A 26,465-nucleotide genomic window follows, 5' to 3' on the forward strand; every position below is an offset into this window, starting at 1 on the left:
ACGGTCCGGACCGTTTTTGGCATTCAATGTGTTAAGTGACATAAGGAGTCTGTGGGTGTGTGACAGTGAAGGAGAATGTGTCTGATGAATGTGTATAAGACATATTGTTGGCTGGGAAATATGGTAGCCTAATCAATAATTTGACAAATTCAATATCGGTTCATCCATTTTCATTGTAGCTTTCAGACAGTATTGTAAGATAAAACATACAACAATAATGAATTGTTTAGAAGTTTAAAATAAGTTTAGAGAAAACAAGACATATTGGACACAGAATATTTATGTTTTGGTCTATATGCCTACTCTAATTACTCTTCTCACTATCATTTTAGTAGGAATAGAGAACTGCACCGTTTACCATAAGTATACTATCTAATGTGGTTTTGTAATGCACACTGTACTTCATTTTTTAAGACCTTGAGTGTAGTGAAATGTATACTAGAATTGGCCGATACAGCCACTGAGTCCCACAAATTATTCTTCTAGCAGTGACCCTTCCCTCTTTTCCATTGTCTTTCTCATCATCTGTACATCTTTGCCCCTCCATCAGCTGTCTCTGATTTGTCAATAGGGTTTTGAACTTAGGAGACCACAAGGGTATTTTAAACATTTGGTTCCATCAAGGTGATTATTCATCTTTGTCAAAACATTGTAAAGTAAAAAAAAAAAAAACAATAATTTATAACAGCTAAAAGACAAATATTAGACCACATTTTGACAGTGACTGATTATGACAATGGAACCAATTGTTAACAAGACTAAAAAGAGGCTAATATCCCCACTAGCTGCCCCAAGAGACTGTGCTGCTCCTTATATCCAAAAGGCCAAAGGGTGGCGCAAGAGGAAAGGCTATGTGTCATCATTAATATGGTTCATCCTGCAACCTGTCCATTAGATTATGAGCTATCAGTTTGCAAAATTAACATTTTGACCTGAGGGTTGTAGAGGAAAGATCATGGGGCCACTTAAATATTTAAGATTCATCCTGCAGGAATCATGAATGTGCTCACAGGGTGTTCCACACACACTGGCTGCTGGATACATTAGAACATGTCCAACTGGTTACTTTTTTATTGCCTTTTATTATATTTTGTGAGGTGCTTCTCCTTTCTGATCACGGCCTACGTCTCTGTACATTAATGTTGCACTTGTTAGAGACCTGCAAATCAATTCACGAAGTCCAAATAGTTTTCTGCTTCGTTCCCTCATGAATGTATTTGTAGACTAATAATCTGGCATTGTCCTGGCCATGTTTTCTTTGCTCCCAAGCAGAGTAATTTCAGAGTAGCTATCTGCTTGTCTGGGTTAAGTTTATTACAGCTGCATGGTGCAAACATCAATAGCCTACATTAACTACTCCAAATGTAGGTAAGATTAGCTTGACGGAGACTTTAGTTGCTGTCAGACTACTTTCACTTTTGATCACTAAATTACCTGAAACATGTTGTCATGCCTGGTCTGCAACGTCTACATGTATATTTCAAGACCTTGTCTTGTTATTTCACATGCAGGACAAAGGCATCCAATGCAGCTTGGTTGTGTTGAACGTAATGGTAGATCTTCTGCACTGTAAAATGAAGAACCTGAAAATGTAGGTCAAAGACGATCGTATGGCTATATCAATCTGGTGCAAGTTCAACATCGCAGTGATAGACTGAGTCTATTTACAGTATTGTGTAAAATATGAAGGATAGGAGTTTGACAGACTATTCATCGCAGAAACAAAAACGAGCACACTCGGTCCGTTTAAACACAACTCAAGAAGACTCACTAAATAGAAAGAATAGCCAGCACCCCAAAGTCCTTCTGGTACTTTTTAATTAATTAAGGCATAGGCATACACTGACACGTTTCGGCGTCAAGCCGACACCCTGAGGAAGACTTTTGTCATCCCCTCACATGTTTGATTTGAAAATTTTGTAGGAGGTAGACACAGAACCAAGGGGTCCACACAGAGACGTGAACAAGGGGGTCCACAGAGACTGAGTGATAGATAATGGAGTCAGCCATTCCACGAAGATTCATTTTAGGACATCACAAATGACTGACTTGGCTATATGGTTTCTAACTTTGGGAGGCAGTTGTTAATGGTCACTAATACATGATATTGTCTAGGCTTTTAAGCCATATGTGAGTTCAGTTATAGTTTTGTACGAACCATCAGTTTGTTGCTACTAGTTAAAGACACATAAATTGACTTAGACAAAATGACCACCATGGGTGGATGTGGTATTGTCTAATACATTTATTTGCAACAAGGATCCTGAAGAAAATGAGGGAACAGGCCAACCAGGTGGAATGCTCTAGTCTAGTGGAGTGGAGTGAGATGATGATGATTATTTTACATTTGTATTTACAAACCATGTAGGATATGTTGGATGCAGGATGTTACTGGTTCCATAATCCATTAAGCAATGATGAATCTGTGTTGAGGCAGTCCCCCCCCTTAATTTTGGGAGGGCCATTTAATTTCAATAAAGTCTTTGAGTAGTTCAGGCAATTTGGATGTTGAGGAACAGATAGAATTTGAAATGGAATGCCTGCACTGGAAATGGCTCACATTATTTAAAAGTTCCACTTTTGTTTGGAGCAGCATCTCCACCTGTATATATTTGGAAGCTTACCCATGAGAATTCTGGCAATTTCTAATGCTCTGCGGGTCTCCAAGGCATTAATATTGTGTTCAACAACTAAATCTGGTCTTTTGCAATAGCACTCGCTGGATCCAGGTTTGACACAGGAGTGACAGGAAACATGACTCGGACGGGGTGTAATGTCACTGGTCAGAGCCTTGTTGGTCAATGAGAAAGTGACTGGCTCGTCTGTTTTCACCACGGTGTGTTTGGTGTTTACCCCAATCGTTTTTTCTGTTTGGTTGTTATCAAATTCTGGGGCATTAAACGTGTAGGAATGATGATTTCATTGATTATTGCATGAATGGGATCACAAGGTGTGCCACAAATTCATAGCATATTCATAGATCCTGGCATACTAAATGAGGCCAAAGATAGAGCTACTCGAAAGCTCTTTTTTTAAAGGATTTAAATCAATGTAATTGACACTCAGTAAGAGTCATCATGGCAGCTGGGCGGATGCCATTTAATTCCTCTGCAGGGAAAAACCTGATTCAATATTCTATAAAGGTGTGCTCAAATGGAGCATGCCAAGTTTAACTAGGCAATAGCCTAGTTTCGGATTAGACACATCGCATTTGATCCTGTATGTTGATTCAAACTTCAAACAGTTTTAGGGCATATCGGGGCCTTGCTAAATAATTGCGCAATTAATTGATGTAACCTAACATACGTCTTCAAGGCCTTAATTGTCACCTCTTTCACAAGACAATGGATAGAAAGCATTAGTAGTCTATTTCTTTCGGCCTTCTTGACAGGTAATAGAGGTCTGCTTAGCTGTCATGTGGTGACTGCTGTTTTGTTAATCTTCTAGAGAAATATAGACTTATGTGTGCAGTGCTCTGTTGGTTTGCTATGCCCCTGGTTATTTTGCCCCTCTCCCATTTAAGAAGAACACAGCTAAGGATGTCGTGAGCTTGCTTTGTAGATCTGCTATTTTCACTTTTTTCAAAACATTTTGAAAATCTGAATTTCTTTTAAATATTTTTTTTGGAAATGTTTTTCATTACAGCACTGCAATGATATAAAAAAGAAAATATACTTTGTAATTTAAATATACTTTTATTATAATATAACTTTTATTTGGAATACTTGAGTATATACTTACAGTATACTTACAGTATATAGAGCACCGAAGTCCTGACGTCACTCGTTCATCCCCAGGTTTGCGGAAGTAATTTCTCTATGGAGAATAACATTGGGTCATCTTAGCATCGTCTCATATAAGCATTGTGGTCCAAAAATAAACACCGCGTGTCGGCGTTATTGTCAGGGAGGAGGTTCTGTATCGTTTATGATAGTCAGTCACTTATATTTGATACAGTCTGTTTCTGGCGAAAATGTAACTAATTCGGCGGAAGTAACATTAGCGTTTTCTCACCGTCAGTTGATGCTTCATATCCATAAGAGTCAACACGCCGGGGTCATTTGTTTATTTTTGGAACACAGTTCTTATTTGACGCGATATTAAATACGTCTATGGGATTCAGAACGGGGGTGGAAAACTGCGAACCAGGTAGACAAACAAAGGATGTGTAAATGACGTCAGACTTCGGCGGTCTATACTATCACCACTGGCAGCAACTGAGAAGACCCTCTCACCCCATGTTTGATGCTTGGTCCTGGGAGTTTGCAAGAGGTTGGATTCCCCGGGAGGGGGCATGGTGGTGGAAGATGTGGGAGAAGTAGTGGTGAACTAGGTTGTTTATTTAGGGCCTTGTAGGCGGCGAGAAGTATTTTTGTAATGTATTGTGTGTCTGACTGGTAGCCAGTGAAGGTCATGGAGGACTGGTGTGATGTGATCTCTGGAGTGAACGTACTGGTGAGCACTGAGTAGGCAGGCAGAGGAGTTTTCTACAATACTGTAGGATCTCTTACTTAAGCTTTTTTTTTTTATCATTACCAATAAAGCATGCCCAAGTTACAATACAAACCCAAGCTTTAGATATACTTAAATGCAAACAATATCTTCAAAATACATTTTAAACTTCTGTTTAGTTTCCACAATTTGAAAGTGGTAAATATCTCTAAATGGGTTCTCCCAAGTGTTGTCAGAGAAAATGTATAGCCTCGAAAAGACCAGAAAGCTGAATTTGTCATCCAGTCATTAAAGTGAATTATATCACCAGTAGTAATCTGGCCGCACCCTAACCATTGGATTGAACCCAAAGGAAAATGACACTGTAGGCCGCCTATACACAGGGACTTGTTTGACTCACTGTTTAACGCTAACATTAGAGATGGAATACTGTATCTACACAAATCCAGTACGTTTTTGGTGCGTAGGTAAGGGATATTTGAAGAATCAATACTGGAAGTACCCACACACAATATAAGGGAAGGCAAAAAGCAGTCAAGAGATGCTGTGAAATGAATTGATTTTACACGTTTTTTATTTTATTTCCTGTCACCCTGTGACACAATAGGCAAATACATGTTACCCTACATGTGATATTAGGATTCAAACTCTGAATGTAATCTCTTATCCTTGGACCCAAGATTAATACAACTACTCTTGTTATTACTCAACAGACAATTTCTCATGTAGCAGCCAAACAGTGGCAAGATTGTGGAACTAGTCAAGGCCATGATTAAAGATCAGACTGTTGAGATGCAGACAGTTGAGAGCTTAATATTTGGCCATGTTGTTTCAGCCCATCCACATTCCTAAAATGAGCATTTTGTAATTATGTGTGCGTGCCTAGTTAAGGACACCACATGTGTTAAATACAAGACCGCATGCAGTAAATATGTATTAATGGATCACATGTTTTACACAGTATTGTTATTCACTCACGCATGTTGTGTTAAGAGACAACATAACACAAGATCTATTGCCCCCAACAAATTACTCAGATGTGATGCAAGTGTGTGTCTGTGTGTGTGTGTGTGTGTGTGTGTGTGTGTCTGTGTGTGGTGTACTAATGGGGCTACTAGTGGTTTGTCTGGGCAGGCTCCTTGTTTTTGATTTGTCTTTTCTTCTCTCCGTTCCAATGCTTCCCCCCCCTCTCCTATGCAGCAAGGACAAGTTTGGAAGGTTTGCAAAGTTTATCACCTTCCACTGATAAAACCCCCTTCACCCTTCCTCAACTCCTTATTACACGTCCTGCTCTTCTCCTCTGCTGGTTACCTGCACTGATCTGTTGCTCCTCTTTCTTTGTTTCATGTTTGAGTCTGGAACGCTGCAAGCAGAACTGGACACTTTCAGTTTGAGTACACAAAGAAAACGCAAACAAAAATTCTCCCAGCGATGGAGCATTATTCTCAGTTCTAGGTTGTTTGGAAGTAACATTTTGATTTGATTGAACATTCTCTCATTTCTGCACAGATGCAAAAAAACAACAAAATCGTAAAAGATGACGGCTGTAGAAATGTGAATGCCAAAAGCATATGGCCACTGTATAGACGAATCCACAGAACGCTGCCTGTAGCTGCGGTGTCGCGGTGCAGAGCGGCACCCGCTTGACACCGCAGTTATGATTGCTGCTCTATGGATTCGTCTATAGCCCAGGGGATTTCTTTCGTAAAGTTACCAAATAATTAACATTTAATTTCAATGAGCCCAATAAATTGAATACTTGGCTCTGGCTGGATAACTGGATCTTAGATTTATTTCAAACTAAATTATTACATGTTGCTTTTAAATTGTGCAACACTAAATTGGATCAATTTACAAACTAACTGTATATTGATCAATGACTTGTCAGTTAACGCTTTACATTCCTTGTTACCATTCAGTTCAGGGCAGCTGGGCATGGCAGGATTTAGCTGGGGCTCTAGCTCTAAATCGGAGGTTGTTTTAACATTTTGATATATTTTCAACAACCAGTGCAAAAATCAGTACAAGTGAAACTGTGTGTAATGCTAATAATTGGCAAGGAATACACAAGAACATTGTATCCAGAAATCCTATTTCAGAATGGAAGCCAGCCAGCCAGCCTGGTACAGTTTACTGGTTCTATGACCAATAGTGTGGGATTGTTCACACTTTTCAAACTGTCTAGAATCTAGTTCTATCCTCTTGATGATATGCTTTCTGGGCATTCTACCCTGCTGGTTCTCAAAGTGGGTTACATGGATTCTCTCAGGTCCTTGAGGGGCCTGCCTGGAGACCCCTTATTATTTCATTTAGTTATTACAAGTTGTAATTATCACAATAACACATTTTAAGATTTAGCTTTCCTCAACCTATTCTTATCAACATTTAATGCTGGCTCCCCAGACTACAATGTTATATATTAATGTTAATTGTCATATTTGGGAGTTAGTAATTGTCTGAGCATCATTTGAAAACACCAGACGTTACCAGCTGATGGTTCCAGACAAACATGGAGAAACAAAGGTGGAGCAAAATGAAGGTCTGTTCTGGTATCTAGTCAACAGCCCCCACATCCTAATCCTCCTTCACTCCTCCTGCTCCTCTCAGCTTATTCCCATGCCTCATCCCTCCCTCCGTCCATCCATCCAATCATCCATCCACTGCACCTCTCCCATTCATTCATCCATCCTTCCACCCAGCCCCCAATCCCAACCCAACCAGTCAACTGTATGCACTAGCCACTACTAAAAGACAAGTGCCACTGTATATAAATGGGGGGGAAAAAAGGCCAGCATGGCCAGCAAGCTCTGTGAATCCAGCAACAAGCAAAGCTGCAATTTACAGTCCTTAAGGTTGTAAACTAATTTAGGCTCCATCTAACAGTTTCGTTAAGGCAAGCCCTGTTGTTATTAAACTCAAAGTAGGCCTCACTTAAGAGGAGCTAGTAAACTTTAGTCTTTCATAGGCCTCCGTCGGTCAGAGTTGACTATGGTTTCGCAGCCCCCAACCCTTGGCCGGCTTATAGCCAAACTCCCAATAGTGGTCCTTATTGTCAAGTTTGTCATAGGCTAATGCCATGTTAGCATCACAACCACAATTAGCAATGTCTTTGTGCAATAGCCTGTGTGCTTTTTATAAAGCTTTATGGATCATTTCTCACCGTGTATAGATAAAAACGTCATAAATAGAATTAATAAATGGAATTTCATTGGCCTAAAGTAGTCCGGTAGACAATCATACAGTATTGATGCTATCGGCTATCATTTAAGGCCATTGAAGTTTCAGCTTTGGTTTGGTAAAAAGTAGAGGGGACACAAGGAAACAAGCTAGGAATTGAGGTTCCACCTGTGTCATTGATGGGGATTGAAACCTTGTTGTGGTTGTTGTGTGTAATGACTCATATCCCAAGTCCCAGTGCTGTGTGTTCCAGACCAGCTGCTGTGTTGTAATGGTCAGCTTCCTAGATGAAGGCTTTGGTCAGTGAACTAGCTACTGACGGACACACTACAAGACACTATTACTGCGACAAATAGACATGGACACACTTGACACACACTTAAGGTTACCTTGCTGGCTAGCAATCTTTAGTGAAAACTTGCTCGGTGAGATGCAAAATAGGTGAACACTGATTCACCCTATCCAACCCAGTGTAAAACCAGTGACTTGCAAACTAATGGCATCAATATGGTTCCATAGCAGTCCACCTTGTCTCCCCCCCCCCCCCCCAGTATTTGTTAGCTACCCCACTGTTCTGCGTTGTAATTTTGTTCTAGCAGTGGCTGGAGATGCTTCAGTATCATGCAAGCTGAGATTCCAATTTGTGGTTGTGGTCCTGTGTCGAGCTTTAAGGCTGTTCTTGTTTTTGTTTAAGTTGTGAGCAGTCAAAACATTAGGTTAGTAGCATAGTTCTATAATATAGCTTTTATGTTATTCCCTCATGTGAACCTTGTGGCTTCCACTCAAAACGTCATGTTCTCTAGGGCACAACTGAGCTGACGACGTTTTGTTAAGTGCACTCAAACCTGCTAGGGCTTGTGTGTCTAACCTAGCAGCCCATAAAGTTTTATACGAACACCCTGTTTAATGGCACATGCATGGATAACATCTTCCTAACCATTCACTACTACACTGCCATACTGCATGAGTGCTATTGCTTTATGCTGGCATCAGAGCAATAAAGGCTGGAACAGTGGCACCAGCTGTTGTAATACATTTATTATAGCACTGCTGTTCTGTGGAGGCAGATATAGTTAAGTTGATGGGATTCTGGGAACATTCTTAGCAAGGGCCCTCCCCTTGTATAGTTTTCCTACTCTTTTCTATCTCTCCCTGACTTTGATTTATCTCTTCTTCCTCTGATTCATTTCTCTTTCTCTCTTAATCCCCCCCCCCCCATCTTGTTTTTCCTCTTTCCTTCCCTCTGTATCCTCTCTTTCTCCCCCTCACATTTTTATGTGCATCATTCTGCCTGCCATGCAGTGTGTTTGTGGTACTACTACTAACAAGTGTTGATTCAGTGGAGCAGTTTGGGAAGGAAAGTCCTTACAGTTAAGTGTCTCTCAGTGTTTCTCAGCCAGTTTGTGTCGTAGCACACCAAATTATCGGCCAATACAAGGCAACCACAAAGAATTACTGACTGAAATAAAGTAACATTTTGGTTGCTTGGAAATGTTAAACACAGTCAAACAACGGCTGCCAATTTTCACATGATACATTTGAAAATCTTAACAAAGATTACATACTTACATACATACTTGTTTTTGTTTGTTTAATCTGAATTTATTCATTATAATGACTACGCTCACTCCAAATTACTGCGGTTGAGAACCACTTTGGGCTCTTGTTCACACCTAGACTATGCCAGAATCTGGTTTATCTAAACCTAAATCCTCCTAGTGAATGAACTTCTTAAAAAGAATAGTGATGCATAATTGTTGATAACATTAAATTTCACAATTTCTTCTCCTAAACTGTTACCATTCCTTGTGGTTGGGGTTATAATAAACCAGAATTAGAGTACCATTTAAAGAGAAAGAGGGAGCTTTGCATTTACAGTAGAATAATTGCACTGACCTTGTATTTTCTTGTTTTATCTCTTCTCACCTCCTCTTGTCCTCTCTTTTCTAGGCATGTGGTGATCCGAAAGCTAAGCCCTCCTACCTGGTGGATAAGAACTTGGAATCGGCTGTGAAGTTCATCGTCCGGAAATTCCCTGCTGTGGAGACGCGCAACAATAACGTAAGACTGTGTGTGTGTGAGAGACTGTGTGTGCGACCGTGCGTGTGCTGTGTGTGTGGGGGGATGAATGATCATTGATAGCCTAAAAAACATTGAATCAAAGCAGTTATTTTTCCGCACTCCACACTCATCCCAATATCGTAACACCATTTCTTCTGCTGAACTAAAACCGACCTGTTAGAGGGATTGGACTATTTGATGTTTTAAAACAAGTGTCTTTCAAGATAAAGGATTTTTTGGTTCTTCAAAAAGTATTGAAATGATTACATTTGTGAAATGAAATGAAAGCCATCTCTCTGGGCGGAAGTTGTCTGGCAAAGTTTTCTCCAAGAAATATGTTTACAGTAGGCCTTAGCCACTGTCCCTCCAGGTCTTGGGATGTGAGATAAATTTTTAAACTGTTCTTTAAAAAGTTTATGCAACTGGGGTCATTTTAAACTACTTTTAAAAATAGATTTTGGCAGTATTAGTCAACCGCATCATAGACTAAATAAATGTCAGTTTTGTCAGATATGATGACAGAAATCATTGTATCAAGGATGCCACAGATGGTCAATTTATTGCCGAGGCACACTATTTGAATGATGGCCACACAGTGCTAGTCTGTATGTAGAGAGAAACCATGTCTTTTTGTACGGTCCACACTCCACTCCGGACAGATCCATCACTGTTTACTACACAGGCATAAATAAGTAAGTTGGAGCTCAAAATATAAAACCAATTCAAATAAGATAAGATACTGATCTCTGGTGGACAGTTAGGTTATTACTGCCTCTAGTAACAAGGTGGGCTTAAAGGAGAATTTTGGACTAAAGTTTTCTTACCTTTTCTATGACGTTATGATATCTTAGGATGAATGGTACAGTAGAATATTTTTTGGTGAGATCTGACGTTCATAGTGACAGAACACTGTCCCAAAAAAAAAAAAAAAAAAAAAACAGTCTCGCTAGACGAGATTGAAATCTCGAGATTTCAATCTCGTCTTTTTTTTTTTTTTTTTTGGTTGCATAGTGTTGCACTATTAAAATATGTGATCTAACCTAAGGCCTATCCGCGCACCTTTTAAGCTGTGGCGGCTCAGGGGTGGAGTTATGATTTGTTTTTACTGTACCATTCATCCTAAGATATCATAACGTCATAGAAAAGGTAAGAAAACTTTAGTCCAAAATTCTCCTTTAAGCAGAATGTCATTACATAGGTCTCACAAAGTAGAATATAGGCTGCATCTTAAATGTTTAATGAACGAAATAAAAAATGTCGAGGTACTCAGTTATTTGCATTGTTTTTCTGTGTTGTGTGTTTTGCTAGGCCTACAAAATGGCATTGGATTGAGTGTACGTGTGCGTGTACCAACCTGACCTCATGGCTCATTCAGTGATTTATTTCAGCATTAACTGTTAGCTCAGCTCATAGCTTCTGTGTGCGCATCAGTGTAAAACTGTCATTTAGCTAACCCGCACTGTGCGCGCGCACGCGCGTGTGTATGTATGTGTGGCTAACTGCTTATTCAGTATATAACTGTGCCAAATGTGTCTCTTATGTTGTGTTTCTGCTTTGTTTCTGTGTTTGTTTGTGTTTTGTTTTTTGCATGCTAAACTTGGCTTATTCCGGACATGTGCTTTTTGGTAAGTTTTTTTGTATCTATAAGTTCACGTAACTAAGTTTTCTCTGAGTTTTTTTAATCTTAGTTTTGTAATGATGCTTTTTATTTTTTGGCGTGTGTTTTGCTTTGCTCCGCCGTCTTTGTCTTTACTCTCTTTCTCCCACTGGCAGCATTTAAACTTTTTACTGGCTGGCTGGCCAGCTGGTTAATGGGCAACTTCACTGAGACTTAACCTGAATCCTGTCGTTCTGTTCTGAGGAGAAAGCTCTTGCTCTCACAGTGCTGAAAAATCAACACCAGCTTACTTAAAATGGCATGTTTCACTGGTTTGTTTTTCATGGCTGGCAGAATTTTTCTGATTTTCCATAACCACTGAAGCCCTATATTCTATTTGTGCTACTGTAAGTTAGAAATAAATACGTTTTTTTATTTTTTATTAATACACCTATAATGATGACATGCCCAAAATAGGGACACCAGGTTGACATTGGTTTAAAAAAACTTGTTGGAGTTGCCCATTAATTATCTTACCAGGCTGGGTAGTTGGATTGCAGGCTGTTTTGAAGACTTGCCGACTGCTTGCAAGGAGGAGGATTATATTTATTTTTTATGCTGATAAAATACAGAACACATTGGCAACCAGTATTCTGTTGATTTTAATTGTCTAATCTAGTTTTAGGGTGAAATCAAACGTGTTGTTGACTCCTTGGTGAAGCAATCATTGTCAGAGCCTGTCTGCATTTATCATTCACCTTACTGCTTTCTTTATAGAGTTGTAGTATCAATGGATAGTTGGATACATTTCCTCTTAACCATTTAACATAACAGAGCCTCATGGCTGTCATTCAGTTCACAATGTATGTGGAAACAAAAAATAAAACCACCTCTCAGATTCACATGTATGTTTTATACAAATGTCTGTGTAAAACCTTTTCAAACAACTTATTTCATCATTTGAATTGAGGTGATTGAATAGAAAGTGAACTGAACCCCATAGGCTGCATGGTATCAATAGCGACAACTCTGTGGATTCTAATAAGTCTAGTAAGCATTGGTCTATTTTCTACCACAGGTCGTTCTCCTTCATTCTTTGTCTCTGATCTCCACTACATGATGCTTTTGGGTGACCTGGCTATCTCTGCTTTCATAACGCTTAGATCATACTTTGGTACAACATTTTAATGTCTGAGAATGTTCAGCTCAGTGTGACTCCATCAACAGCCAGCACCAACTTGTCTGCAGTTGGACAAAATATTGAAATTGCAATTATTAAAAAATGCTGCCTCTTTCAAAGGTTCTTCAGACACCTTTCCTCTTGCAGCATCTTCATTGGCTAAAAGAGCAATACAATTTAAAGCTGAAGTGCAATTGTCTTTTACACAATACAAACTCATATGTGAAACTATAAATGTTTTACCAAAGTAAAATAGTATTAGTACTTGGTGACATCGCTTGATGACTACTCTCGCCTACTATTCAGGGCTTTAAATGTATTTATTTATTTATTAAAGAAAGCATGTTACTAACCCAGTGTTACTCAATTGTTCATTATCTGATTGTTCCACTAGGACAGGGCTAAAAACCTAAAATTAATTTGCCACTATTTTTCAATTTCTGAAGATGGCCATTTCCTGGTTCCACTGGCCTGAACCCTTTTCTGGCTTCTGTGGCAACAGCCTCTTGAACTTGACTCTGATTGTCACTTTCATCATGTTTCTGTGGATGTCATAGAAATCAAATCTTAGTTTAATATATCTGAGTTAAGTTTGTTTGACCATGCTGTAGTTCACCTGGAACAGATGGTACTGGTCAATACAACATGCTGCTTTATGGCTGACAGATGATACAAATAGTTTCTGCTTTACAAAACCAGGTTGCACCATCACAATAGATGATGTCCTTTGACTTTCCTAATAACACCTTTATAACTGCAGTCTTTCTATGATGTGGTTTCCACAGCAACAGCTAGCTCAGCTACAGAAGGAGAAGTCAGAGATTCTTAAGAACCTGGCTTTGTACTATTTCACCTTCGTAGATGTCATGGAGTTTAAGGTAAGAAACACAAATCCAATCAAAGGTGTATTTTTAAATGAAACGTAGTTTTGCATTGCAAAACGTCAATTAGTGGACTTAATGATAATAAAAGTTACAGTAAAATCAAAGTATGAGTGAAGGAAATAAAAAATAAATGAAGGAGAGAAAATAAAGTGGATTGTTGAGCTAAAAACTGCTTCCAGGTAAAAGCAAGGCTAATTTAACTCATTGAGTGCCATAATTATTAATATCTATTTCTGGCCATTACAATTTTTATTAAAATTTAAAATGTAGTAAAACAAAAGTGCTTAGGAAGCGAGATACAGCCTTTTTCAGTTATAAGTTAAACAAGGAGTGGATGGAGCTGCAAATCTTCAGATAATGATATCTTGGGTTCAGGAAGAGAAACATTTTTTTTTTTTTTCATTTTTTTAGTTTAGTTTTTTTCTATTTTTTTCAAAAACACGTGAAACACGTTAATGGCACGTTGCACCATAGCGCTAAAACACGTGAAACACGTTAATGGCACTCAATGAGTTAACAGGACTGTCAAAGCACACACAGATGATGAGAATGATTGTGATGAAGCTGTACAAATACCTCTTCCCTACAGGACCATGTGTGTGAGCTGTTGAACACCATTGATGCCTGCCAAGTCTTCTTTGACATTGTAAGTTCAACACACAAATGGTCGGGACAAATTACATGAATCAGTCCACTACTGTGTTGTGGAGCTGCTACTTCTCCTATTACGGAGAAGTAGTTTGACAAGTACTTGGGAACTGTTCCTTGAGTATCTTGAAGACCAGACCGGCTATTTTGAAAAAAAGAAAAAACGAAATGCTTAAAATATGTGCGTAATTTTACCATAAAGAAAAAGTATACATCATGTTGTCTTCATGTCTTCCTCTTTCTTTCTGTTAGACGGTGAACTTTGACCTTACCAAGAACTATTTAGACCTGGTGGTTACTTACACCAATCTGATGATGCTGCTGTCACGCATAGAGGAGAGGAAAGCCATCATAGGACTGTACAACTACGCCCATGAGATGACACATGGGGCTAGGTAACTTGCTGCTTTTAGACAACTACATTTCATAGCTGCAACTAATGATTATTTTCATAATCAATTTATTTATTGGAATCGTGTGTGTGTTTAGTGACAGGGAGTACCCCAGGTTGGGCCAGATGATTGTGGACTATGAGAACCCTCTGAAGAAAATGATGGAGGAGTTTGTTCCACATGGAAAGGTAGGAGGAGAACTCCTGTGTGTGTGTGTGTGTGTGTGTGTGTGTGTGTGTGTGTGTGTGTGTGTGTGTGTGTGTGTGTGTGTGTGTGTGTGTGTGTGTGTGTGTGTGTGTGTGTGTGTGTGTGTGTGTGTGTGTGTGTGTGTGATGTAGGTCTGATGTAGGTCTGTACATTCACTATAGGCACAATGCATAACTGTTTGTCGGATACAATTACTCACACAGTGTTGTGATGTTTACGTTCTGCAGTGTGTAATTAATCTAATTATTTTCATATCATTGTTAATCAAATAAATACTGAAATGAGGGCACTTAAATTAGTGTTAAGTAAGCTAATGACTGGGCTAATACTGACTGTATCTGTCTTGTCCAGTCTCTGTCAGATGCATTGATCAGCCTTCAGATGGTTTACCCCAGGAGGAATCTGTCTGCTGACCAGTGGAGAAACGCCCAGCTGCTCTCTCTCATCTCAGCCCCCTCTACCATGCTCAATCCTGCTCAGTCAGACACAGTGAGTGGCATATGAGTGTGTCTGCATGTTTATGTGTATGTGCTGAGTGTTTGGTGTCTGTATTAATATATGTCTGTTTGTCCATTTACTTACTGTATATCTATGACTATAGAGGGCTGCTCATTATGTCATATGGTAACATATTGAGATGATAGTTTTCAACAATAAATTGTTACAATTGGCCATATTTAAACTATATAATAATAATTGAAGTTAATTTAGAACAACCTGACATGGTGCAAGATCAAATAAGCATTGCATATTAGCAATGAGCTCTGTGGCCAGTCACAGCAGTTGTTAATTTAGGGGCAGAGTTTGGAAAGGTCAATAGGGCATAACTGTCTCTGCATAACTGTAATCCTGGGGTTCTCGAAGGTGGCAAACCTGATTCCTATTCCTGGGCTTTTTCCCATTGCTTCATTTGATTGGCCTGGTAGGAGATTTGAACTGGAAACATAATGAAAGTGCCATATGTGTTTCCAGTTATGCACAGAGCCTATTTGCATTCATAATATTTAGCAAAATAATAGTTTAAATTACCCCATAAGATAGGGAAATATTGAGACGAGTCTTTACATTGCATCCAATGGTGTGATTAAGGCATAAAAGAAGGAGGAGCGATTTAACAGCAGAATATATTGGTGTACAAGTCTCAACAATATGGACAAAGTAAATACATAATTAATTCTTCACCTGCTTCTGCTTAATCTTCATTCATTTTAAAACTATGCATAGGTTACTGGTGTGTAATTCTGTTTTGTATACTATACATGGTGTTCAACATCTTGTGTTTGTGTTTAGATGCCGTGTGAATACTTGTCTTTGGACTGCATGGAGAAGTGGATTGTTTGTAAGTACCCAGCACCCTCTTTGATGTTGACTCTGGTAGAGCCCTGTTCACTCTACAGATATTAATGATATGAACTCTGAATTACCACAGCTTTGATGTACATGACATCCTTGCTGGTGTTCATTTTTTAAATAATTGTAAAACATGAGGAACCTCCAATTACTTTTATTTTTATGATCTATTATTGTCTCTTACGGCCTGGCGAGAGAGTATGTTTTGCACCCTGTCCGTCCGTCCGTCCGTCTGTCCGTCCGTCCGTCTGTGGACAGCTAATCTCTGGCACCGTTGGCTTGATCGCAGCAAAACTGAGCACACACACTCCCTGGATGCCAATTCAGAACCTCTGCCCCAAATTTTTCACATGGGCCTGTTATAGCGCCACCAGGAGGCCGCTTTTTTACAGTACTCCTACCGATTTTGTCCAAACGTCACGCGAATCAGTACATAGTATCTCTATAGTCATTAAACGAAACTGTTTTTTCAGATTTTTCATATTCCATCCGGATTGGCTAAAAATGGCTTCCAAAGTTTGCAGGAGTGCTCCGTTTTGAACAAAATGCCTCAAATCATGAACACAGCATGCACTTTCCGTGAAATTTTGCACGCACATTCTCACTAGGCAGAGAAATAAGCGCCACTTGAATTTTTTCAAATGAGCCTCATGGTGGTGCTATAACAGGCCGATTCGTGTTTTTACCTATAACTGCACCAATCTGTGTAAAACTTTGTATGTGCACTCCCTAGAGGCCAAGGAAAAACCTTTGCCCTGCATTTTTCTTATCTGCCTTTTATAGCGCCACCAGGAGGCCGACTTATATAAAACACATTTTTTTATATTACTCCTTCAGATTTCATCCACATTTCACGCAAATCGGTAGACATGATCTCTATAGTCATGTGATCAAGACGGATCTGTTAGATTTTTCATATTCCATCCTGATTGGCTAAGATTGACATCTAAAGTTAGCAGAAGTGGCCCGTTTTGAACAAAATGTTGCAAATCATGAACGCAGCGCCCGATTGCGGTGAAACTTTGCACGCACATTTGCACTACGTTGAGGCCACTAATGCCACCCTTTCAACATTGCCCTATCATAGCGCCAACAGGAGGCTGATTTTTGCAAAACATTTTTTTTTATAATTACTCCTACAAATGTTGTCCAAACATCACGCAAAGCAGTACAAATGATCTCTTTAGTGAAGTGATCAAGACGGATCCGTCCGATTCCTCCTGATTTTTCAGATTCCAGCCTGATTGGCGAATTCCAAACATTGCAGGCCCACACTAACCTACCTGACCTGGCGGAGACCTGTGCTCCGAGGAGCACTTTTTCTAGTTTTCTATGAATTCACTGCTTATTTCCTTCACTGCTTATTATTAACTACTCTCTCTCTCACTCTTTCTCTCTCTCTAGTTGGTTTCATCCTGTGTCACGCTGTGCTGAGCACTGATGCTGCAGCATTGTCTTTGTGGAAGTTGGCTCTGCAGAGTTCCACGTGTCTCTGCTTGTTTAGAGATGAGGTCTTCCACATCCACAAAGCTGCCGAGGACCTGTTTGTTAACATTCGAGGGTAGGCGCACGCGCGCGCGCACACACACACACACACACACACACACACACACACACACACACACACACACACACACACACACACACACACACACACACACACACACACACACACACACACACACACACACACAGGTGTAGGAAGTATACACTCACATTTAGGCCTGATTTATAATGTACATTTAGTGACTTGATGTGTACAAGCTCCATTATGAATGATGTTTGTCAACCTTGAGCATTTGTGATTTTTGTGTCAAAAATATTTTTCCGCCATTTTTTTTACACAAAAACCCTATCAATGGACAACTCTCATAACCTATTCAATGTCTCTATATTGGCACTGCTTAACTTCCTCAATGACAGTTATTTGTCTTTATAATGTATTTATTGGAATCATTCTACTAAACTGGTAAAGGGGAAGAACATAAAACTAAAGGGGAAGAACATAAAACTTAAACACCTTCATGCCACCAGTTTATCAATCAGTACACTGTATGCGTCTTTCTCTTCAATTTGTTTGTGTGTGTGTTTCAGATACAATAAACGCATCAACGACATAAGAGAATGCAAGGAACACGCACTGTCTCACGCGTACGTATCTCTCCTGGTCTCTTTTTGCCCTCCATCTCTCAATCTGCCTCTCTATCCATCCATCCAGCCATTCATCCATCCTTCTCTCTTGTCTTTCTCCTTTCTTGTCTTTCCCTCAAAAAATATATTTTACAGAAGCTTTAGTTGACAGTCATGACAAGATATTGAACTAGTAAAGGTGAAAATATGTCTCACCTCCCCTGCTCTCCACCTGTCTTCTCTCCTCTTCCTTCAGTACTCTCATCTTACCATGTTGTCCTGAAGGTGTTAGAATATATAATTAAATGATGTGTCATTGGGTATCATCTATGTGTTTGATATGCAGAGGTGGCATGCACAGAGAGAGACGCAAGTTTCTCCGCTCTGCTCTGAAGGAGTTGGCTACCGTCCTCGCTGACCAGCCTGGACTCCTGGGCCCAAAGGTAATATCTGATGCCACCTTAAAGTGTTGTGCTGGGATGTTGGAGAGCCTGTACAGGACCACAACGTTAGTACTACGAATAATAATTGTGATTCCTGATCTGGTACTGGTACCCAGTTTATACAAGCTCAAAATCACATCATTTGAAATGTACGTTAAGTTACGCTTTGTGGGATAATGCCTTTTCAATCGGGCCAGAATATGTTGTCACACAGTTTAATAGGGAATACATATTATATGTTCTGATAACTTGTGCGACACTGTCTTCTTATTATAAACCTAATGATGAACTTTTCTATTAAATATCTGCATGATTTGGCCCTAGAATGTGCATCCCCAGTTCTGATAAAGATAATGATACCAAAGATAAAATGTGTTTGTACTAAGTAGGTGTTCAAAAAGAGACCCCTCTCTCTTTTACTCTGTGTTCTCCATCTGTAGGCGCTGTTTGTGTTCATGGCATTATCGTTTGCCCGTGATGAAATCATCTGGCTCCTTCGTCACGCCGACAACATCCAGAAGAAAAGCACAGACGACTTCATAGACAAGTGAGCACACACAAACATTTAAACACGCAGATGTGCACAATATTACACTTGCTACACACTGATACATGATCACACACACAAGCATTTAAACTTGCAGATGTGCACAATAATACACTTGATACACTGATACATGATCGCACACACAAGCATTTAAACACGCAGATGTGCACAATAATACACTGTTTGTGTGTGTGTGGTACAGACACATAGCAGAGTTGATCTTCTACATGGAGGAGCTGAGGGCTCATGTGAGGAAGTATGGTCCAGTCATGCAGAGGTACTACGTTCAGTATCTATCTGGCTTCGATGCTGTTGTGCTCAACGAACTGGTGCAGGTACACACACACTCTCTCACACTCGCAAGCATTGAAAATGTCAGTGTGACAATGTAACGGGGGGGGGGGGGGGTTACTGAAACTACACCTATCACCCATCGTTTCCTATTCCTAAACAGTAATATTTATTTGTATGACAATGACAAATAATGGATAAACGAACATACATCAATAACATTAATCACAGTAAGAATGTGTTTTGTCTATGCTAGAACCTATCTGTGTGTCCAGAAGATGAATCGATCATCATGTCTTCCTTTGTCAACACCATGACCTCTCTCAGCGTCAAACAAGGTAAACTTAAACTACAGTGTAAAATCCTGAGTGTTCATTTAACTCTGAGAGTGTACAAATGCAACAGGTAATTTTTTTATACAGTCTTTGAGTTAAATTAACACTGTAGAATGTATGTGTGTATATAAAGCCAAAAACCAGCCTACTGTTGAAAATTTGCCTAAAACACTATTGCTCTCTCTCTCAAAAAAAAGAGAAGAAAATTTATTTCACTGGTACAACAGAATAACATTCAGATGTCTTGTCTGCTATTTCCATGACACCAGCAGACAGTAAACATCAACCATTGACTGCTTATGTCAGTGTTAGTGTCGTGGAAAATAATTATTGAATTTCTATATGATGAGATTGAGTTTGTATGTGATGTGCGAATACTGTTTTGAAAATAACATCAAACACAGTATTGTGTGCATGCAGTGCCAACATTAATAATAAGGTAGGACTGTGGTAATGTAGCCTCTGTGCACGTGCTTGTTCCTTTTGTTCCTTGTAGTGGAGGATGGAGATGTGTTTGACTTCAGAGGCATGAGACTGGACTGGTTCAGATTGCAGGTAGGCATACACACTCAGTTGGTAGTTGTTATTCAGGAACAAATTGTATCGAATACATTTGCTATAATTTCAAGATCTCTGGACAAGCTGGGCAGAATATGCAGTTATATTGTCAAATATTGTATGTGTAAATATGTCTTTGTTAATAATTGTTTTTCTCAAATTCTATTGTAGTCATGTCAATAAAGAATGCCTCAACAAAATTCTATAATCTTCTGTTTGTCTTTCTCTGTTTCTCCCTCATTCCATAAACCTATTGCCACGTTCTTTACCTCTTTCTTTACTTTTCTGTTCTTTTCTTTTCGTCCTTACTTCCTATTTCCCTTTTCATCTTTCCTTCGTCCTTCCATTTTCTCTTTCCTTCTCATCTTCTTTCTTTCCTTTCTTTATTCCTTCCTCCTTTGTTTCCTTCCCACTTACTTTTCTTTACACGTTTCTTTCTTTTATTCCCTTCTTTCTATCCTTCCGTCCTTTATTTCCTACCTTCTGTCCTTCCTGTCCTTCCTCTAGGCGTATACCAGTGTTTCTAAGGCCAGTCTGGGTATAGCAGACCACAGGGAGCTGGGGAAGATGATGAACACCATCATCTTTCACACCAAGATGGTGGACTCACTGGTGGAGATGTTAGTGGAGACCTCTGACCTCTCCATATTCTGGTGAGAGACACTCAACTAGGCCTGGGCAATTAAACGGTATATATATTTGTTTTCTTATACATCAACAAAGAAATAATAATATATTTTTGTGTGTGTAGTTTCTACAGCCGTGCATTTGAGAAGATGTTTCAACAGTGTTTGGAGCTACCATCTCAGAGCAGACACTCCATCTGCTTCCCTCTGCTGTGTACACACTTCATGTCCTGCACTCATGAACTGTGCCCTGAGGAGGTAACACACACACACACACACACACACACACACACACACACACACACACACACACACACACACACACAGAAGGAAAAAACACCAAACCATGTCTGTATTGACCCATAGTCCCAGTTAATGTGTTGTGTTTTTAGCAGAACATACATGGAGGACTGTAAATAAAGTACAGAAACACCCTCCCACATATCCTGTGCCATTAGGAGTTAAGTCCATTTCTTTGAGAATTTTAGGGGTTGGCTAACAACATATTGTATTTCAGTTTGTGTCTGAAAAAGTTTGTGTTTGTGAAATGACAAGTGTAATTGTAGCCATAGAACAACCCACATAGTGTTAATATTTGTGTGTGTGTGTGTGTGTGTGTGTGTGTGTGTGTTTTTGTGTGTGTGCGTGTGTGCTTTCTAGCGCCACCACATAGGGGATCGCAGCCTGTCGCTGTGCAACATGTTTCTGGATGAAATGGCCAAACAAGCCAGAAATCTTATCACTGACATTTGCACGGAACAATGTACTCTCAGTGACCAGGTATGTACACACATACATACTACACCACAAATGAGACAATTGGAATGTAGGAATGCATTGTAGCTAGCTAGCTAGCTAAGCTAACAGCTGATGTTTAAAGAATTATCTAGTACTCTCCCTGACCCGCTATCATTACCTAATGTTAACTAACTGGTTCATGACAACTAAAATAGTTAGCCTATGCTATTATAAGATAATACCAACCAACCGACATCGGACCGGAAGTGTCCAATGGCTTTGTTGTGTCTCCCAGCAACATGATAGCATTTGGATGAAACTATCTAATATATACATTCAATACTACTACTATACTTGTTGACTTGTTGGCTTTCTGTGTCCGTGTGTTTGTCTCCAGCTGCTTCCTAAGCACTGTGCCAAGACCATCAGCCAGGCCGTCAACAAGAAGAGTAAGAAGAACACAGGAAAGAAAGGAGAGCCGGAGCGAGAGAAACCTGGGGTTGAGAGCATGAGGAAAAATAGATTACTGGTCACCAAGTGAGTTATCTGACACACACAAACACGCACACAAGAACATTATAATTCAACAATTATTGTAAATCCTTAATATTGAAATCTGTCATTTTAAACTAAATGTGAAAGATTTGTGTGTGTGTCTGGGGGCAAGAGATCATTTTTCTTATGTTTTCAATTTACTGTGTGAATAAAAATTAAGTATTTATGTTAATGTAAACCAGGGATTATCAGCCTAGTGTGTTCTTTCTCATACAGACAGCAATGTGTTGGTTTTTAAGACATGCTTTTGTTGTTTTCTTTCAGTCTGGACAAGTTGCACACGGCCCTGTCTGAGCTGTGTTTCTCCATCAACTACGTTCCCAACATGGTGGTGTGGGAACACACCTTCACACCGCGAGAATACCTCACGTCACATCTAGAGATCAGATTTACCAAGTAAATACATACACACACTGCAAGTACACACATGCGTTTGATTGCTCAATGTTACACTGCAAACTATTACCTGCTGTAAATTATCCACAAAATAAATATTGGTGTTTTCCTCAAATAAAACTAATTTCAATATTGTGATACTATGCATAATAATTGATGTACAGAATGAAATTTTGTGTTATAAGTGCAGACAAATTAATTTTTCTAGTTGTCAAAACGCATACAAACATACGCTTTCATGTCTGTGTTCCTCTGTTACCTTTTATTCGCATGGAAAGCTAAACTGTTTCATATATGTGTCAGGTCTATTGTGGGGATGACCATGTACAACCAGGCTACTCAAGAGATAGCCAAGCCCAGCGAGCTACTGACCAGCGTCAGGGCCTACATGACCGTCTTACAGTCCATAGAGAACTATGTCACTATTGACATTACCCGCGTGTTCAACAACGTGCTGCTGCAGCAGACCCAGCACCTAGACAGCCATGGAGAACCCACCATCACCAGCCTTTACACCAACTGGTAAGATAACCACGGCCACGCTCTTCGCCTGTGGAAACTAATGTGTGTCTACAGCTGAATGCATTGCTACTAGCTTTTATTTTCAGTGCGTCTTGTCAAAAGTAGGACAGACATGCCTGGTCTAAGCAAGCATTGCGTCAAACAATTGACTCATGGAAATGATGCAGTTTACGGACAACAAACTTATACAAGACATGTCATAAATGAGATGGCATTCAGTACTGCATCTGCGTCATAATTTCTTTAGGCGCTGTCATCCAAAAAACATGTCCACGCTGCCTTTTATTGGCAGGAGGTGCATTTAAGGTTAGGCATTCTTAAGTAAGTCTAAATTAAAATGTTTAATTCACAGACATGGAGCATGACACATGGGTGTTGTCAAGTGGCATAAATAGGCTAGCCACACTACTAGCGTGGGCCATAATTGTTTACAGCTGGGAGACCTTTACTATGTTTACTGGCTTTAGGAGAGTGGAGTAACTCCCTGTGCCTGTACAGACTCCACCCAGCCATTCTGCTCTGTTGTGTACAAACTAAAAACTGGTTTACAGTTTTGAGAATGTCCCTCATGTTCATTTAAATGTATCAAAAAACTGTTTTTGGCTTTTGTTTTATAGCTTGTTATTGATTGTAGTTTTTCTGCTGTTAATATTTCTTGAATCAAAGCATACCATCACTGTGGCTGTGTCGTTTGATCTGATTTTGTGACAACATTCCTATAAACTGAACAAGCCCAAATTAAGTCCTTTCCTCTGTGTGTGTGTGTGTGTGTGTGTGTGTGTCTTTGTGTGTGTGCGTTGTGTGTTGTGTTTAGGTACTTGGAGACATTGCTTCGGCAGGTCAGTAATGGACACATCGCCTATTTTCCTGCCATGAAGGCCTTTGTCAACCTACCTACGGAGAATGAACTGACTTTCAACGCTGAGGAATACTCAGACATCTCTGGTACACACACATAAACACAGACACACACAGTTTCCCAATAGACTGTAGAACATAATTGTTTTGCATTATGTGCTACTATATCATGGCAGCACGTGAATCATTGTGTGCAGCGCGCACATCTGTCCGTGTGATTAAGTGCTAACGTGTGTGTGTGTGTGTGTGTGTGTGTGTGTGTGTGTGTGTGTGTAGAGATGCGTTCTCTGTCTGAACTGTTGGGACCATATGGAATGAAGTTCCTCAGTGAGAGCCTGATGTGGCACATCTCCTCACAGGTTGCTGAGCTCAAGGTATACCCACACACTCAAAATCATGGAGTGAAGCTAAATTTCCCCAAATGCATTAAAGATGTCTGCAGTCAAAGTCACAGTCTCACCTTTATAAATGTATTTAACTTGTATAAATGTATATGTGTTGATAAATACCATTCATAACCCTTCTGTTTCTGTGTCTGTAGAAACTGGTAGTTGACAATGTGGAGGTGTTGACTCAGATGAGGACAAGTTTTGACAAACCTGAACACATGGCGGCGCTCTTCAAGAAGCTCTCCTGTAAATACACACATGGCACACTCGCACTAAACACAAGACACTCTTGTCTGCTTATACACATGCACACAGCTGCACTATTCTGAATGTTAACTTTTATTATAGGTCAAATGCCTACACAGTAATGTAAAAAAGATGCATAGGATCTTGTCTACCAATTTTCTGCCATTTTGACGATTAATGGTGATTAACATTGGCTTGGATGAATGTTATCTTTTAACAGCTTGTTAAAAGCTTGTTCTAGACACAAAAACATTTTTGTACACCTAAAGATGTTCATAAGACAGTTTAGGTCTTCAGACGTTATTTGGTGCATTTGAAAAAAATGCTAGAGGGCAATGTGAAAAAAGAACAGAATCTCGCACACTTCATTTGTACTCTAGGCTATTTTAATGTTTCATTTGTGAGGTTAATTTGTGAAATGGTTAACTGACACCTCATGTGTGTGTTCCAGCCGTGGACAGTGTTTTGAAAAGAATGACCATTATTGGGGTCATCCTGTCGTTCCGTTCCCTGGCACAGGAGGCTCTGAGAGATGTAAGACACACACACACACACACACACACACACACACACACACACACACACACACACACACACACACACACTTTACTTTAACCCATTAAAGGGATAGTTCACCCCTAAAATGACATTATTTCTATCAATTACTGGAGACTTGAATTCATGACTTTTGTTTTTGTCGCATTCCTAAGCCAATAATTTGATAACTGGCGGCGGCTCCAGTAGGAGACTCAATGACTCAACTTTGAGTCTCCTACCACCGGTCATCAAATTATTGGCTTAGGAATGTGACATGTGACAAAAAAAAAAAAAAATCCATGAATTCAAGGCTTCATGGGCTGTGTGATTGATAGAAAATAAGTGATTTTTTTGGGTGAACTATCCCTTAAGACCTGAGGTCGATTCTACAAATGCCTTCTAAATCAGTAGCTGTCACACTTTAAAGATTTAAAACAAATAAACAAACAAAACAAAAATTGCAGATGTAACAAGCTTGCAGAGCAGCACAAAGTGACGTGCTGTGCTTGTATATCTGCTATTTTTGAATAGCCAACGCAAAAATTTAAAATTCCTGGTTATCAATGGGTTAAAACATGAATAAAGCTATCAAAAATAACTCATTGTTTTAATTTTCCCTCTCTCCTTTTGTCTGTCCCTCTCTCTCACACACACAGGTTTTGTCTTGTCATATTCCATTCCTGGTCAGTTCAGTTGAGGACTTTAAGGATCACATCCCACGCGAGACAGACATGAAGGTAACATGTCTAGCTAATAACCTGGACTGCTAATTGCTCTCTCTTTTTTTTTATTTCATGGGCAATTCGTTTTTCTTCTGTTGATTTGCCATTGTAAAACATTTGTCAATATTGTTCATGAATCATTCATGTTGGAATGTAATTGTTAAAACGGGTCTCTACTGCTCCAGAGTCAATAGATACTTACTGTAGTATATCTTTCTTATGCTTGGGCGATATACTGTACAAAATCTTCTCTCTCCTTTGCAGTCTTACCAAAAATATTCTGATATATATTATCATATACCCATTGCCAGCCTTCATGCCCTGGGTGAGGGGGTGATAAGCTTGCACTGATTGGTCAGCCACCATATCAGCCCTAGGCATAAGCAGCTGACTGATCAGCGCAAGCTAAAGTGCCTCTGCACTCTGAACTGTCAGTGTGAGTGACCTCGCTGCTTGAGCACACATGGATGAAAAACACGGTTACTGCGGATGGTTTGGTCAATTTCTTGGCTGAGGAAACACTGGGGTTTGTCTAGGCGCAAAGGAACTAAAACAGAGCGGACAATGTGCACTTTGATGATTCACAGAATGGTTGCTTAATGGCAAGTAAAGTTGACAGTAATG

The 26,465-nt window shown here is 39.6% G+C and overlaps 1 protein-coding gene across 5 annotated transcripts in view; it reads left to right on the forward strand.

The window, feature by feature from the left end:
- The window catches only part of nckap1 (NCK-associated protein 1), a 37,379-nt gene that overhangs the window by 3,625 nt on the left and 7,289 nt on the right, over positions 1–26,465 (forward strand). Inside the window, exons 2-27 of one of the 5 annotated variants that reach the window (XM_080450461.1) lie at positions 5,653–5,670; positions 9,580–9,690; positions 13,253–13,345; positions 13,941–13,997; positions 14,252–14,394; positions 14,489–14,579; positions 14,950–15,087; positions 15,889–15,937; positions 17,353–17,509; positions 18,043–18,099; positions 18,425–18,521; positions 18,962–19,068; positions 19,271–19,403; positions 19,616–19,697; positions 20,191–20,249; positions 20,760–20,905; positions 21,004–21,136; positions 21,539–21,658; positions 22,014–22,153; positions 22,436–22,567; positions 22,871–23,089; positions 23,904–24,034; positions 24,224–24,321; positions 24,489–24,582; positions 25,034–25,116; positions 25,776–25,856. In XM_080450461.1, coding sequence (XP_080306587.1) covers positions 5,653–5,670; positions 9,580–9,690; positions 13,253–13,345; positions 13,941–13,997; positions 14,252–14,394; positions 14,489–14,579; positions 14,950–15,087; positions 15,889–15,937; positions 17,353–17,509; positions 18,043–18,099; positions 18,425–18,521; positions 18,962–19,068; positions 19,271–19,403; positions 19,616–19,697; positions 20,191–20,249; positions 20,760–20,905; positions 21,004–21,136; positions 21,539–21,658; positions 22,014–22,153; positions 22,436–22,567; positions 22,871–23,089; positions 23,904–24,034; positions 24,224–24,321; positions 24,489–24,582; positions 25,034–25,116; positions 25,776–25,856 — 2,769 coding nt within the window. Of the gene's footprint in view, positions 1–5,652; positions 5,671–9,579; positions 9,691–11,288; positions 11,316–13,252; positions 13,346–13,940; positions 13,998–14,251; positions 14,395–14,488; positions 14,580–14,949; positions 15,088–15,888; positions 15,938–17,352; positions 17,510–18,042; positions 18,100–18,424; positions 18,522–18,961; positions 19,069–19,270; positions 19,404–19,615; positions 19,698–20,190; positions 20,250–20,759; positions 20,906–21,003; positions 21,137–21,538; positions 21,659–22,013; positions 22,154–22,435; positions 22,568–22,870; positions 23,090–23,903; positions 24,035–24,223; positions 24,322–24,488; positions 24,583–25,033; positions 25,117–25,775; positions 25,857–26,465 lie in introns of those variants that run through there. The other 4 variants (XM_080450462.1, XM_080450463.1, XM_080450464.1 and 1 more) reach the window with 4 other exon arrangements.

The sequence above is a fragment of the Gymnoscopelus braueri genome (genome assembly GCF_963280865.1).
Source record: "Gymnoscopelus braueri genome assembly, chromosome: 14".
NCBI classification, from domain to species: Eukaryota; Metazoa; Chordata; class Actinopteri; order Myctophiformes; family Myctophidae; genus Gymnoscopelus; species Gymnoscopelus braueri.